General features: G+C 36.3%; 1 protein-coding gene across 1 annotated transcript in view; it reads left to right on the plus strand.

The window, feature by feature from the left end:
- Positions 1-16468, plus strand: part of CFAP47 (cilia and flagella associated protein 47) — a 492482-nt gene that overhangs the window by 220234 nt on the left and 255780 nt on the right. The window contains 4 exon segments of the mRNA XM_077760783.1: positions 9267-9291; positions 12317-12326; positions 13984-14002; positions 14582-14732. Coding sequence (XP_077616909.1) covers positions 9267-9291; positions 12317-12326; positions 13984-14002; positions 14582-14732 — 205 coding nt within the window.

Here is a 16468-nt window from a genome sequence, read left to right on the forward strand (position 1 = left end):
ATTTTATATAGTTTTTTTTATGTTCTTTATAGTTATTTCTGAAAAATGTGCTCATTGCAGAAAATTTAGAAACTATGAAAGTATGAAGCACAGAGAAAAGTGAAAGACTGATGATCTTACCCCAAAGATACCCTCAGTGTTGCCATTTCTCTCTTTCCCTTCACTGTCTTTGTGTGTATATGTATGGATGTGTGTATGAGTATGTGTGTGTGTGTGTGTGTGTACACACACACACACATACACCCAAATTGTATTGTTTTTCTTTACNGATTCTGTTCTCATGATACATTTTTTGAATGTTTCCACTACTCTCCTACTTTCTGAAATAAAGTACAAATGAAGCCCCCTGAATGTAGTCTTGAGGAGTTAAATATGAGCATAATATATTACTCTTCCCAGATCAACAAATGCTATTATATACGTCAACAGTATTAATGATGGTAAATATTCTTATTACAAAATACAAGGACGTAAGAGAACAGCCATGTTAGTATCTCAGAGGTTCACAAATGTAATAACCACTGACTTTAACCACCTTGAATTTTAGTCATCACCTTTGCATTCAGTTAGTTTGATTTTTTTTTTCCCAGTGCAACGTTTCGGATTACAACTACTAAAGTTACTTCACCTGGTTACCTTCTTGGTTTTTGACTATACATTAACCCTGAGTTGCTTTTCATATTGCAATTATTATCACTTCTAGTGTATCAAACACCGAAATAATTGAAAATAAGGGCCATTTTAATTGCTTTAAAATACCCAGAAACCCACTTGCAACAATGCCCCTGGCTTGTGTCATTAGCCTGAGTTTGTTTTCGTCAGTTATTGCTGCAGGCTAAGGAGTATACAATTTATAAATTCTACCTATTCATGATTGGTACTATATCCCGACTGAATTGAATCTGAGGAAAACAATTCTCCACTTACCTGTTTCTGTATTATAAACTAAATGACTAGAATAAAACTCCTTGTAAAAACAACCCACCCATTTTCTAAGTTCTACTTCTTACATGTCTGTTATAAAGCACAACTGTAGTAATACAAGTTAATTTAAACATTGTCATAGTCCCATTTTTCTCCCCTCAGGATTTTGATAATTGAGATCCATTTTCTGCCCTTCAAATAGGTGATACAAGTGAAAAGGTTTCACATTCCCCTCACCATTTTTTTTCCACTTATAAACCCAATAGACCCTTCCAGTATTTCAAAGCTCTCGTTAGGTAGAAACTCTTCCTAACAGCCACACTAAACTTGTGATATTTTAGCTTAAGATCATATTTCAGTTCATGAAATTGACATTTATAGTCTTTATTATAAATTTAAAACCTGTACATGTTGAAAATTTTTTGCAGAGAAGTATAAATGGGAAACAACAATCACTGAAAACCCCATCAGATAAACATAGTTAATTTATCAATTCAGTTCTTTCTGGTCTTTTTAAATGCACAAATGTGTGTTTATTACAACATATGCCTAGTTAAATATTTACAAAATAAACTCATTATATATGTAAATTTTAAAATGCTTAATGCTTATTAAACATTTGTATGTACAAAATCTTCATAACATGCACTTCATGTACCTTTTCGTCTTTAATCATCCTAACAGCCTATGTGTCCCCATTTTTCAAAAGAAGACATTAGGCAGAGGCATTCGATCATTTGCCCAATTTTCCCTGCTTAAATGGTCAAGTGGAGATTCAGAACCAGCTGATCTAAATCCAGAGTTGACACTTAACTCACTTGACATTGGTACATGTTGTGTATTTGTGAGCGTGTGCGTGCGTGTATGTATCACATGCATACAGAACATTCAATAAAATGTGCTTTGACTATTCGTAAGCAATCCCAAAGATCCATGTTTTTGTTTTTCCACAAGCACGTTTGTGCAAATATTTCACTTGGGTGAACCCAACAGGCTACTTCCTATTACCTTCTCAGCAGTGTGCCTTTTTTTCTCTTTATTCACCATTGCACCATTTATGCTCGATATAAATGTATACATATTTATAAATATTAGCTTTATAAAGTTTTAATACATGCCAAGTACACACTAACTGACCATATATTCGTGCCCACCTGCTCACACATGTAATCACGAATATATCATTTTTCCACCATGTTACACATATACTTATATTCTTGTTGCCGACTTTATCTGTTATTAATCAAAATTTAACTTATACATGTTTAATAAGTCAATATGAAGTGGAGTTAAAAAATACAAAACAAATCCCCCTCCCCTCAAATCTTTCTCCACTTCTTGAGCCTCCTACTTTTCACTCCTTCATTTATGTCTCATTTTAGTTCTTCCCATAGTTACCTCCATAAATTGAAATAATCTATATTATTTTTGCCTATATATTTCTTATACCAACCTTATAAATAATCGCTTGATGTATAGCTATAATATTTAATGATCTAGTTTGCTTACTTCTCCAGATTTATTGCCCTCCCTCCAAACATCACTAGTTTTATCTTCTGTTTATTACTTTTTCAGGAGTGAAAATCTATTATATCAGTGTTTCTTATACCGTCAGAATAAAAAATATCTTTTGACTCCTTCTTTTTAAAGTTGAGAATATTAAAAAATTCTAAAGGTATGCATACAGTCCTTGAAGTCTCTTTCCTTCAAGTACGTCACTTTCTAGAGAACTTTGCCTGTTCCTTTTTATTTGCACTAATTGCTTTCCAGACCTACTGAAGAGCTGTCAATATTGGGAATTTTTATTTCTCTTTGAATAGAAATTAGGACCTTTTTCTTTCTTATCTNTTTCACACTTGATTTATAATTTGCTTGGTTTATTATTTTAAGTTGAAAAGATTTTTTTCCTTATAACTTAAGAGAATTGTTCTGCTGCCTCATAGTATTAAGTATTTTTGATGAGAAAGTCTACTATAATTCTCTTTCTCAACACTTCTAGAAGTTTTTAGGATCTTCTGTTCTGATTGTGTTATGATATTGATCCAGAGTGCATCAAAGAGGGTCTTTTTTTATTCACTGTCTCGGTACAGATGGAGTCCTTTAACCATGAAGTTATTGTTCATAAATGCTGGAAAATTCTCTTTATTTTTTTCGTAATTCTTTCCCCTCCTTTTTCACAGTTCGCATTTTCTAACCTGTAGCTGTTGGATATTGAACCTGTTAATTGCATCCTCTGTGTATCTTATCATAGTATTTTTTTTTTATCTCATTGCTGTTTCCTCTTTTTATCAATAAGCCTTCTTTTCCAGCTGTTTCCTTTAGGGAGAGAGAAAATGAGAATCTCCTAAGTATGTATATTTATAAGTGCTTTCATTTTGATTGAGTATCTGTGTTTCATAGCATCCTCTTCTTAAATAGGGGTTATAGTATCTTCATAAATGTCTCTGATTTTCACATACTCATCTCTTACTTACATTATTTTATCTCCTTTTAGGTCAATTGTTAATGTTTATTTTGATTTCAGTGCTTCCTATTTAAGGATTTACTCTAATGACTTGTGATACTTACCCATTTATATAGAATAATATGGCAATAGAAAAATATTTTGTGGTTCTGTTTGTACACACAAATTTTTGCTATAGTATGAAAAATATTCTGCTTTTATGCCCAACTGCCCTGCATTCTGCACTGGCCTTGCAGAGAATGAGATTATCTGAACCCCATCTTGCCCTCCATGTAAGTGGGCGTTTCTGGAAATGGCCTCTCCAGGAGTCTACAGGGCAGCTTTGTTTCCTTTATTAACCTCTGTTCAGATGCTCATTGATAGCTTCCTCTAACTAGCAGCTTTTAAAAAGATCTCTTTCTTATAATTTTAATGATATTTCTCTTAGATGATAAATCTGGACTTCAGATGCCATTGTGGTCTAGAACTCTGCTGTCATGTCATTTAACAGGTGCTGGAGTTTGATACTGATATGTACAGGTTCTATGATCCAGACTCATTTTTCTTATTTGTAAAAAGGATTAGAATATTTACCCACAGTTTTGCCAATAATAAATGTAAGTATATAGGCAAAACACCTAATACTGTAAGTGGAACATACAGAAAGCAATGTGGATTTGCCCCCCTCCCCCACCTAAATTTGAAGTGCTGGTGATCTTAGATGAAAATGTGTCAAAACCAGTCACAAGTGATTCTAGTCTAGTAGAGTACCTACAGCAAATACACAATGAGGATATAATTTGAGGGAGGAAGAGAGAAAGAGAGCGAGCAAGAGAGCATGATAGTTGAGGGGCAGAGAGAGAAGGAGAGAGAATCTTAAGCAAGCTCCACGAACAGAGCCCAATGCGGAGCTCGATCTCAAAACCATAAGATCATGACCTGAGGTGAAATGAAGAGTCCAACACTCAACTGACTGAGCCACCCAGGTACCTGATAATTGTTTTATTTGTGTTGTGTGTATAGAATTAGAAGGAACTGGAAAATAGCACCTACGTGTTTTTGGGTTAACCACAGAACGGTTTCCAGAAGGGATAGTGCTTGATTGTTGATATATATGGAAAATAATTATTCCCTTTTCTAGATGCATTTTATTTTGTAGGCATAAATACTGTTATTAGGTGGTTTTTAAGCATCCTTTTATCTAGACTATGTAAATTCATAGTCTTTTGTTTTTACAAACAGGGCTCAGAAAAAATANATTATATAATTATATATATATCATGTTCTTAGAGTCTGTCTAAATCATGATTAATAATGGCTCTTTCTGACAGATGTGGACTTAAATTCCCAGTGAAATCATGTATATAGAAATGATTAAACATCTACACCAACATACAAACAAGCATGTTTACTTTTGCATCTAATTTGATGATTAAATTTAGCTACAACCATAGAGTAACTGCATAAAAGTGGAAGTACACTTTTGGAAAACCATTCTTGTTTCTCTTTTTCCTCATTATGCTCATTGAGCCAAATGAGCATTGACATTGATTGATATGTTATAAATTGTTTTCCATCTATTCCAAAAGTCAAGTAAAAATAGCTTACAAGATAACATTTAATATCAAGGATTTTTAAAAAATTCTTTTATGTTTATTCCTAAAAGAAAGAGACAGAGCAGGAGCAGGGAGGGGCAGAGAGAGAGGGAGGTACACAATCCAAAGCAGCTCCAGGCTCCAAGCTGTCAGCACAGAGCCCAATGAGAGGCTCGAACCCACCAAATGTGAGATCATGACCTAAGCTGAAGTAGGACACTTCACGGACTGAACCACCCATGCACCCCATTAAGAATATTTTTTTTTATGAGAGGGAAGCAGTTGGAACAAAAAGAAAATAAAAAGTAAGAAAATAAAGATGAAGCCTATATTTATACACATTTTTAGAGACCTAAGACACATAGCTAACTGTACCAAACATTTGATTTGGAACTTTCTAACACATTCAGGAAGGAATCCTTATCATTTACATGCCTCAGTATGACTACAAAATTTCAGAAGGAACATCTGTATTCAAGACAGGCTCAAATCTTCATTGTCCTAAAACCAGCCATTGACCTCGTCAAATGGATACTATATTATAAAATGTGTTTCATAGGATTTGAGTATAAGTCCATAAATTCATTTATTGAATGCATGTTAGTTAGAATTTGGTCATTCTAAACTGTTTTTTTTTTTCTTTTTCTTTTTTTGTTTGTTTAAGAGAGATCCAATCTGTTACCAAGTCCCATTGATTTTACCAAATTTATCTCTTTAATGTTTATACATTTTAGAGAGAGTACTATTCCATTGCATATATATATACAACATCTTCTTTGTCCATTCATCAGTTGATGGGCATTTGGGCTCTTTCCATAATTTAGCTATTGTCGAAAGCGCTGCTATAAACATTGGGGGGAGATGTGCCCGTATGAATCAGCACTCCTGTATCCTTTGGATAAATTGCTAATAGTTCTATTACTGGGTCGTAGGGTAATTCTATTTGTAATTTTTTGAGGAACCTCCATACTGTTTTCCAGAGGGGCTGCCCCAGCTTGCATTCCTACCAAGAGTGCAAGAGAGTTTTGCTTTCTCCATATCCTCACCAATATCTGTTCTTTCCAGAGTTGTTAATTTTAGCCACTCTGACCAGTGAGAGGTGGTATCTCAATATGGTTTTGATCTGTATTTCCCTGATATGAGGAGCGATGTTGAGCAACTTTTCATGTGTCTTTTGGATGTCTTCTTTGGAAAAGTGTGTATTCATGTCTTCTGCCCATTTCTTCACAGGATTGTTTTTTGGTGTTGAGTTTGGTAAGTTCTTTATAGATTTTGGATAATAACCCTTTGTCCAATGTGTTGTTTGCAAATGTCTTCTCCCATTCCATTGGTTGTCTTTTAGTTTTGTTAATTGTTTCCTTTTCTGTGCAGAAGCTTTTTTATCTTGATGAGGTCCAAATAGTTCATTTTTGCTTTTGTTTCCCTTGCCTTTGTAGATGTGTCGAGCAAGAAATTGCTGCGGCTGAGATCCAAGAGTTTGTGCCTGCTTTCTCCTCTAGGGTTTTGATGGTTTCCTGTCTCACATTAGGTCTTTCATCCATTTTGAATTTATTATTGTATATGGTGTAAGAAAGTGGTCCAGGTTCATTCTTTTGCACGTTTTTGTCCAGTTCTCCCAGCACCATTTGTTAAAGAGGCTGTCTTTTTTCCATTGGATACTCTTTCCTGCTTTGTCAAAGATTAATTGGCTATACATTTGTGCGTCCAAATCTGTGTTCTCTATTCTATTCCACTAGTCTTTGTGTCTGTTTTTGTGCCAATACCATGCTTTCTTAATGATTACAGCTTTGTAGTACAGGCTAAAGTCAGGGATTGTGATGCCTCCAGCTTTGGTTTTCTTTTTCAACATTATTTTGGCTATTTGAGATCTCTTGTGGTTCCATATGCATTTTAGAATTGTTTGTTCTAGCTCTGTGAAGAATGCTGGTACTATTTTGGTTGAGATTGCATTGAATGTGTAGATTGCTTTGGGTAGTATTGACATTGTAACAATATTCTAATCCATGAGCATGGAATGGTTTTTCCATTTCTTTGTGTCTTCTTTAATTTTTTTCATAAGCTTTCTGTTATTTTCAGCATCCAGATCTTTGACCACTTTGGTTAGGTTTATTTCTAGGTATCTTATGGTTCATGGTGCAATTGTAGATGGGATTGATTCCTTGATATCTTTTTCAGTTGATTCATTATTGGTGTATTGAAATGCAACTGATTTCTGTACATTAATTTTATATCCTGTGACTTTGCTGAATTCATGTATAGGTTATAGCAGTTTTTTGCTGGAGTCTTTCAGTATTTCCATGTAGAGTATCATGTCATCTGCAAAGAGTGAAAGTTTGAATTCTTCCTTCTCTATTTGGATGGCTTTTATTTCATTTTGTTGTCTGATTACTGAGGCTAGGACTTCCAACACTATGTTAAACAGTGGTGAGAATGGATAATCCTGTGATGTTCCTGATCTCAGGGGAATTTTTCCCATGGAGGGTGATAATAGCTGTGGGACTTTTATATATGGCTTTTATGATGTTAAGGTATGTTCCTTCTATCCTGAGCTTCTTGAGAGTTTTTATGAAGAAAGGGTGCTATATTTTGTCAAATGCTTTTTCTGCATCTGTTGACAGTATCATATGGTTCTTATCCTTCTATTAATGTGATGTATCATATTGATCCATTTGTGAATATTGAACCAACCCTTCAATCCAGGAATTAATCCCACCTAATCATGATGAAAAATTCTTTTTTTGAAATAGTTTATTGTCAAGTTGGTTTCCATATAACACCCAGTGCTCATCCCCACAAGTGCCCTCCTCCATGCCCATCAGCCCCCTTCCCCTCCTCCCCATACCCATCAGTTCTGTTTGTTCTCAACATTCAAGAGTCTCTCATGGTTTACCTCCCTCCCTCTCCTCCCCCATTTCCCCCCTTCTTCTCCTCCATGGTCCTCTGTTAAGTTCCTCCTAATCCTCCTATACGTGCAAACATATGGTAGCTGTCCGCCTCTGCCTGACTTATTTCACTCAGCATAACACCCTCAAGGTCCATCCATGTTGCTACACATGGCCAGATTTCATTCTTTCTCATTGCCATGTAGTATTCCATCGTATAGATAAACCACATATTCTGGATCCAGTCATCCTTTGATGGACACTTAGGCTCTTTCCATATTTTGGCTATTGTTGAGTGTGCTGCTATGANTTTGATGGTTTCCTGTCTCACGTTCAGGTCCTTTATCCATTGTGAGTTGATTTTTGTGTATGGTGTATGAAAATGATCTAGTTTCATTCTTTTGCATGTTGCTGTCCAGTTCTCCCAGACCATCTGTTAATAAAGAGGCTGTCTTTTTTCCATTGTATACTCTTTCCTGCTGTGTCAAAGATTAGTTGACCGTATACTTTTGGGTCCAATTCTGAGTTCTCAATTCTATTCCATTGGTCTATGTGTCTGTTTTTGTGCCAATACCGTACTGTCTTGATGATGACAGCTTTGTAGTAGAGGCTAAAGTTTGGGATGGGGATGCCTCCCGTTTTGGTTTTCTTCNTTTTAACTACATTGATTCTTCCAATCCTTGAGCATGGAATGTTTTTCCATGTCTTTGTGTCTTCTTCAATTTCCTTCGTAAGTTTTCTATAGTTTTCACATGATGAAAAATTCTAATGTATTATTCAATTCAGTTTGCTAGTTTCTTGTTGAGAATTTTTGCATCCAAGTTCATCAGAAATATTGGACTGTAATTCTCCTTTTTAGTGGGGTCTTTGTCTGGTTTGGGAATGAAGGTAATGCTGGCTTCATAGAATGAGTCTGGAAGCTTTCCTTCCATTTCTATTTCTTGGAACAGCTTGAGAAGGATAATTATTAAATCTGCCCTAAATGTCTGGTAGAAATCCCCTGTGAAGCCATCTCGCCCAGGACTCTTATTTGTTGGGAGATTATTGATAACCAATTCAATTTCTTTTGTAGTTAAGAGACTATTCAAATTTTATAGTTCTTCCTGTTTGAGTTATGATAGATAGGTGGGTGTCTAAGAATTTATCTATTTCTTCCAAATTGTCCAGTTTGTTGGCATAGTTTTTCATCGTATTCTCTGTTAATTGTATTTCTGTGCTGTTTGTTGTGATCTCTGCTCTTTCATCAATCATGATTTTATGTATTTGGGTTCTCATTCTTTTCTTTCTGAGAAGTCTGGCTAGAGGTTTATTAATTTTGTTTATTCTTTCAAAAAACCAAGTCTTGGATTCATTGATCTGTCCTACTATTTTGGGGGGCTTCTACATTGTTTATTTCTGCTCTAATCTTTATTATTTCCCTTCTTCAGCTGATTTTGGGCTTTCTTTGGTGCTGTGTTTCTAGTTCCTTTAGATGTAAGATTAGGTTCTGTATTCGGGATGTTTCTTGCTTCTTAAGATAGGCCTGGATTGCAATGTATTTTCCTCTTAAGACTGACTTTGATGCATCCCAAAGTGTTTGGACTGTCGTGTTTTCATTTTCATTTGTTTCCATATACTTTTTAATTTCTTCTTTAATTTCCTGGCTGACACATTTCATTCTTTTGTAGGATGTTCTTTAACCTCCATGTATTTGGAGACTTTCCAAATTTTTTCTAGTGGTTGATTTCATGTTTCAAAGCATAATCATGTCAAAATATGCATGGTATGATCTCAATCCTTTTATATTTGTTGAGGGCTGCTTTGTGACCCAGTATATGATCTCTTTTGGAGAATGTTCCATGAGCACTTGAAAAGCATGTTTATTCTGCTGCTTTTGGATGAAAAGTTCTGAATATATCTGTTAGGTCCATCTGGTCTAATGTGTCATTCAGAGTCATGATTTCATTATTGATTTTCTGCATAGGTGATCTGTCCATTGCTGTAAGTGGAGTATTAAAGTCTCGTACAATCACAGTATTGTTATCTATACATTTACTTTCGTATGTAATTAATTGATTTTTATATTTGGGGTTACCATATTGGGGGGCATAAACATTTACAATTGTTAGCTCTTCTTGATGGATAGATCCCTTAATTAAACTATAATGCCATCATCTCTTGTGACAGTCTTTGTTTTAAAATCTAGTTTGTCTGATATCAGTATGGCTACTCCAGCTTTCTTTTGACGTCTGGTAGCATGACAGATGGTTTTCCACCCCCTCACTTTCAATCTGTAGGTGTCCTCAGGTCTGAAATGAGACTCTTGCAGGTAGCGTATCAATGGCTCAGTTTTTTTTAGTCCATTCTGATATGCTATGTCTTTTGATTTCTTTTCAGAGTGATTATTGAAATTATGGATTTATTGTGATTGTATTATCTGTAGGTTTCATGCTCGTGTGATATCTCTGGTCCTTTGTAGTCTTTGCTGCTTTCCACTCACAGAGTCCCCCTTAGTATCTCCTGCAAGTCTAGTTTAGTGGTCTTGAACTCCTTTAGTTTTTACTTGTCTGGGAAAGCCTTTATTTCTCCTTCTATTCTGAATGACAGCCTTGCTGGATACAGGATTCGAGGCTAAATATTTTTCCTTTTTGGCACATTGAATATTTTTGCCACTCCCATCTGGCCTGTCAAGTTTCACTGGACAGGTCTACTACTACCATTATGTGTCTCCCCTTGTTTGTTAAAGCCCTTTTGTTTAGCTGCTTACTTAATTCTCTCTTTATCTTCGTATTTTGCCAGTTTCACTATGATATGTTGTGTTGACCTGTTTTGTTGATTTTTAAGGGAGGTCTCTGTGCTTCCTTGACTTGGATGTCTGTGTCCTTCCCCAGATTAGGGAAGTTCTCTGCTATAATTTGTTCAGTTAAACCTTCTGCCCCTTTCCCTGTCTCTTCTTCTTCTGCAACTTGATACAGATATTATTTCATTTCATTGAATCACTTAGGTCTATAATTCTCCCCTCATGGCCTAGTAATTTTCTTTCCCTCTTTTTCTCACCTTTATCATTTTCCATCATTTTACCTTCTGTTTTACCAGTTCTCTCCTCTGCTTCTCCCATCCTTGCTATCACTGCGTCTAGTATATTTTGCAACTCACTTACAGTATTTCTTAATTCATCAAAAGTATTTGCTAGGTCCTTGATCTCTGCAGCAGTAGATTCTCTGCTGTCTTTGCTTTTCCAAGCCCAGCTATTAGTCTTGTGACCATTATTCTAAATTCTTGTTCGGATATGTTTTTTATATCTCTTTTGTGCAATTCTTTGTCATTTCTTCCTGGAATTTCATTTGAGAAGAATTCCTGTTTGACCATTTAGCTATGTTTCTGTCTTTTATGTGTTTTAATAGCTTGTCATGAGTCCTGTACCTGCAAGTACTATTATATTAAAAAGGGGCACACACTGTCCAGAGCTTGGCACTTCTGCAAGTGTTTTTGGCGTGTGTTGCATGCACTCTAATGTTGCATCTTTGGTTGCTTTATCCTACTGCTCCTAGTGGTGGATTTGACCTTCCATTAGGTGTGCTTTGATTTGTTCTTTAAACTAACACTGGAATGAAGGAAAAAGTGGTTGAGGAAGACGCCTTATCCCATACATTGAGGGAAATGACAGGGACAGAATAAAAAATGACCAGGCAGAGAAGCAAAGAAAGTATAAAGGCTTAATCCAGAAAGAGAGAGACACACACACACACACACAGAGAGAGAGAGAGAAGAAAAATAAAGACGAATCAGATACAGAAAAGGTGTAAAAAGAATAAACAGAAAAAGGAAAGAAAAAATATTTATATAATAAGAATCGACCAAAAATTAAATCAGAAAGTATGAGGCACATTCCACCAGGGGAAGAAAAAAGAGGAGAGTAGAAAGGAAAGCAAGGGGAAAGAGAAGAGAAGGAAAGAAAAGAAGAGAAAAATAGAGAAAAACAGACTAACATACAAAACCACAGGACAGTTGTCTGTTGGTGCCTGGGACCTGGGGCTGTGCTGATCTGGAGGAGAGGCTGTCTCGTTCAGTCAGTGTCATTCTCACTCTGGTGGATCAGTAGTTACCAGGCATGGAGGGATGGGGTTTGGTTTAAGTGGGTCCCGCCTCCACTTGTTGCCACTGTCCTGTTTCCTGAAGCCCCACCATGTTGTTGATGGGGAGAAAAATGGCGACATCCCAATCTCTCCTCTCCAAATGAGTGTCGCCAAACATGCTTTTCAGACAGCCCTCACTATAGTGCGGGTGGAGTGCTGTGGGTGGTGATCCTTGTTACTTGTTTGTACTATCTGGATCACCAGTGGGGAATCTGATCTGGGTGGTCCAAGGGGGTGCTCTTTGTTCCAACTTTGCACCAAAGCTCAGAGTTCAGATGAAAAGACTGTACCATCATCTTGAAACTGCACTTCGACAATAGGCTGCTAAAAGGCGTATCTGTAATTTATCCTCTTTAGAATGGCAACAGTTTTTTAAAATGCAGATTTGCTTATATCACTCCTCTGTTTAAAATATTCCCATAGCTTCCCATTACTGTTAAAATACAGATTGAATATCTCAACATGTTGCCTTTCAGAGATGGATCCTAGATATATTTTGTATCACTAACCCTCTTGCTTTGTAACCTTTAGCGCCACTGGCCTTTGGTGAGTTCTTCAAACACATCACAGTTCCTCATAGCAGAGGCCTTGGATGCTTTCTTTCCTCCCCTGCTCATTCTAGATAACTTCTCATCTTTCATATCCCACCTAACATATCCTTTCCTCTGACTCTTTAGATAGACTATACTACACTTCCTGTTATATGTTCTCATATCACTTCCTAGCACATACATAAATTTGTAATTTTCACTTTTATTTTATGACAGTGTAATTAATATCTGGCTTGCCCTACAGAATGTAAGGTCCCGGAGATCAGGAATTGTGTGAGTTTTTTTTCTAATTACTGTATCCCAAAATCAAAAACAGTGCCTCTAACATTATAAATTCTTCATAAATATTAATTGAATGCATGGATGGATGAATGACTTGGTCTAATGATGAATTTTAGAATATCTAATGAAAATTGTAAGTCATTCACAGGTATCATAACACAGAGTTTGAGCTTTTGAAAAAGATCTCAAGGTCAAATATTCTTTTTTCTTAATTAAATTCAAGTCCATGAGCTTTTCATAATGGCCAACAAAATGTCTTTTGTACAAATTGAGGAGATTAGTGATGACATATTTGGGTAAAAACCATTCCCACTCCTGTGACATGTGAGTTGTAATTTTCCCTAAAAAGCCGTTTTGAGAGTATTTCTATTGATTTTGAAAATCTTTAATTCATTTTAGTTTTTGCTGCTCCCTAGACTTACCCATTGAACAGCAATTCCACAAGGATTTGGGGGGAAGTTAAGCCAAAGTTGAGCACTGAGAGAATCTATTCCCATCTCTGCTTCCAACTAAGGGTATCCTAAGAGAAAGCAGTAGGTGATAGTTTGTGAAAGGAATAATTGTGATAAGTATGCTAAAAGTCGAAGCAAAAGTAAAGGTAAAATTTCCCTATGATTTTTCACTCACAGTTGTGGCAAGGCAAGGCAAGGCTGAAAGATNACTTCGGATTCTGTGTCTCCATCTCTCTCTGCTCCTCCCCTACTTGGGCTCTGTCTGTCTCCATCTTTCAAAAATAAATAAATGTAAAAAAGCTTAAAAAACAAAACCAGTGAGACCTTTTGTTTTATATGAGGATTTCATTACTTACATAAACTGTGAAAACAAAACAAATCAAAAGGGCTAGATCCCCATGTCCCTTGTGCAGGGTAATACCATATCAGAAGGGCTTTTGTTGATGAATGCATCGTACGTAAGAGGACATTGTGCTGTCGACAGCCAATTTCATGCTGCACCTAAGCAGTTTTATAGTCTGTAACTCTACCCTGAAGGGGGCTAGGTAGCAACCCTCATAGGAAGCAGTTAGAAACTCATGACACTCTCTCATGGGCAGTAGGGAGGCATGTGAGAAAGGTTCTTGTAAGAGCTCTTCCCCTGCCTCCATGCTCTCCTGCTACCCGAGGATCACAGACTTTCTGCCAAGAGTTTTAGATTGCCTGGATGCCATGGTGTTGTCATTACCCGATGAACTAGTAAGTGAAATCTCCCCCAAGTCCATAGACTCCTTACCATTTTACTGTGTTCTAGACTAGAAAGTGGAAGTTTAAGGGAGACAGACATGGCTTTCTATATTCTTTCTTTTATTTATGTGTTTCTCTCAAATAAAAATCCTGCTATTTATATACCATTATTTTGATTCCAGATATAAATTTCATTTTCAACCATGGCTTTAAGTATTTTTTGAATTCTTAAGGCTTTTTCATTTTTTTCCCTCCATGTGAAAAAAACCCAGTGATATGACTAAGAGTTCGCCTAAACAGTAGCACAGAAGTGTCCTAAGAATTTCACACAAAAGTGCATTCATGATTTCCTGTGGCTAGCTGAAAATCCAGAATTTGGTAGATTATATGTATGTTTGAAGGTAACTGTAGATTTTACAGATTGGATCAAGATGCTTTAACTGATGACAGTAACTGGATTGTAGGCTTGCTGAGATCTGCATCAGTCTTTAATTTTATTGTAGAAATGAGTATATTGCAGGATGTGGGCACTGGGCACGTGATCTATGCTGAAGCGATACTTACTGTGTTTCATCAATAAAATATTTCCTGTTTTCTCTTTTACTCAATAGAAACGAAATTAATATCACTGTGAAATTCACCAGTCGCTTTCTACATCCTGCCGAAGCTTCACTGCTATTGATTTCAAAACCTAAGCATAGAGTAAGAGGCACTACAATTACTTTTGCTCTTAAGGGTGAAGTCCTCAACTTTAAAGCCATTGTAAGTAAATTTTCCCTATTTTACATGTCTGCTTCTCTTTGCTGTGGAATGTCCCAAGCACAGCTGTTCCTCCAAGTTTTATCCCTATTTAGCAACTGTTCTTTGAGATGGTGTGTGTATAGACACGTGCACATACTTACATATGCACAATTCTTGGCTTCCCTGTATCTGATATTCTTGCTTTGATACGTTTTCTTTGGAAATAATTCTTCAGTTTTCTAAGAGAATTTGAAAGGACTTGTATCGAGTGTTACTTTAAGGTCAGATTTTTAGGATTATATTTGTTATTTTCACAATGGAGTCTTTCATTGTACACATAGCAACTTTACATTCCCTTCTGCCTTGGAGACTTGTGATTTTAAGGTAAAGCAGTACCTTGGCTTTTGTCTATGCTATTGTTTGAATTAAGGGTTGGTAGTTTATGCAGCAAAGAAAATGTTTCTCTTCTCTGATAGGAACATTCATCAATTTAATTTGAATATCCTGTGGATCAAATCTATTCTAAAGATAACGCTAAGACTAACATTTATTGAGAGGTGATAATGTTCCAGACGGAATTCTGTTTAGATCTCAAAGGATGAGGGAGGATTTTTAAAATTTCTATAAAATGGTTGTGATATTACTATCATTGCCTGTTTATATCTGTTATTTTGTCTATTATTTTGTACCATGGATGTCTAGTAAAGAAGAAGTGAACTTGTTATATCGCCAAATTTGCACATGGATTATAAAGAATTTGGGGTGTGCATTGGCCTGAATAGGAAATAAAGAGACTGACTCTATTAATGGCCATTTGTATAGGGAGAGCATTAAAATGCTCAACTGGACAGACTGGTTTACAAGATATAGACACCCAGAACAGGAAGAAGACATTTGATTATCACTGAGATGTATGTTGTGATTTTCAAATTTCCTCCCAATTAATAAATTCTTATACTCCCAACCCTCTCACATGAACTCTCTGGAACAAAACATTGCTTTGCCATATGTGTTTGTGGGAAGTGGGAGATTTTAGCTTGTCATTTACATGGTTCTGGGGCAGAACAGCTTACACCTGAAGCTCATGCAGTCTCTCTTTCCTTCTCCATCTGGCTACTCATGGTTTTAGTAAACCAGGGAGTGGATTGGATAATAAGGGAGAAATAAAATAAGATAATAACCTGACTGATCTAAAAGTGTAGAATTCCTAGAATCTCATTTTCCATGGAAGTCCTTCAGATAGTTTGGGATTTTAGTTTTATATTTGTGCTTTTTTTTAGTGTTTATTTATTTTTGAGAGAGACAGAACATGAGTGAGGGAGGGACAGAGGAGAGGAAGACACAGAATGTGAAGCAGGCTCCCGGCTCTGAGCTGTCAGCAAAGAGCCCAATGTGGGGCTCGAACTCATGATCCGTGAGATCATGACCTGAGCTGAAGTTGGACACCGAACTGACTGAGACACCCAGGTGCCCCCGTGCTTTTATTATAGTACAAATAGTACAAATATGTCAGTGTAGCCACCACATTATAAACACAGGCATGCCACACTCCTACATAGCTATTCATGTACTCACAGAACTCTACGTGTGCTTGTACACTCTGCCTCCTCCTTATGTCACGAATATTAGGTATATATATGACTTGCTGATGTGAAACCATGCTCAGTCATTAAGAAAACCAATTTTAAGGAAATCAATTCAGGAGACACTATTGTGACAAATAATTCACTTGTTAGCAAAATACAGCGATGTGGTGA

The sequence above is a fragment of the Crocuta crocuta genome, unplaced genomic scaffold (assembly GCF_008692635.1).
Source record: "Crocuta crocuta isolate KB4526 unplaced genomic scaffold, BGI_CrCroc_1.0 scaffold696, whole genome shotgun sequence".
Taxonomy (NCBI): Eukaryota; Metazoa; Chordata; class Mammalia; order Carnivora; family Hyaenidae; genus Crocuta; species Crocuta crocuta.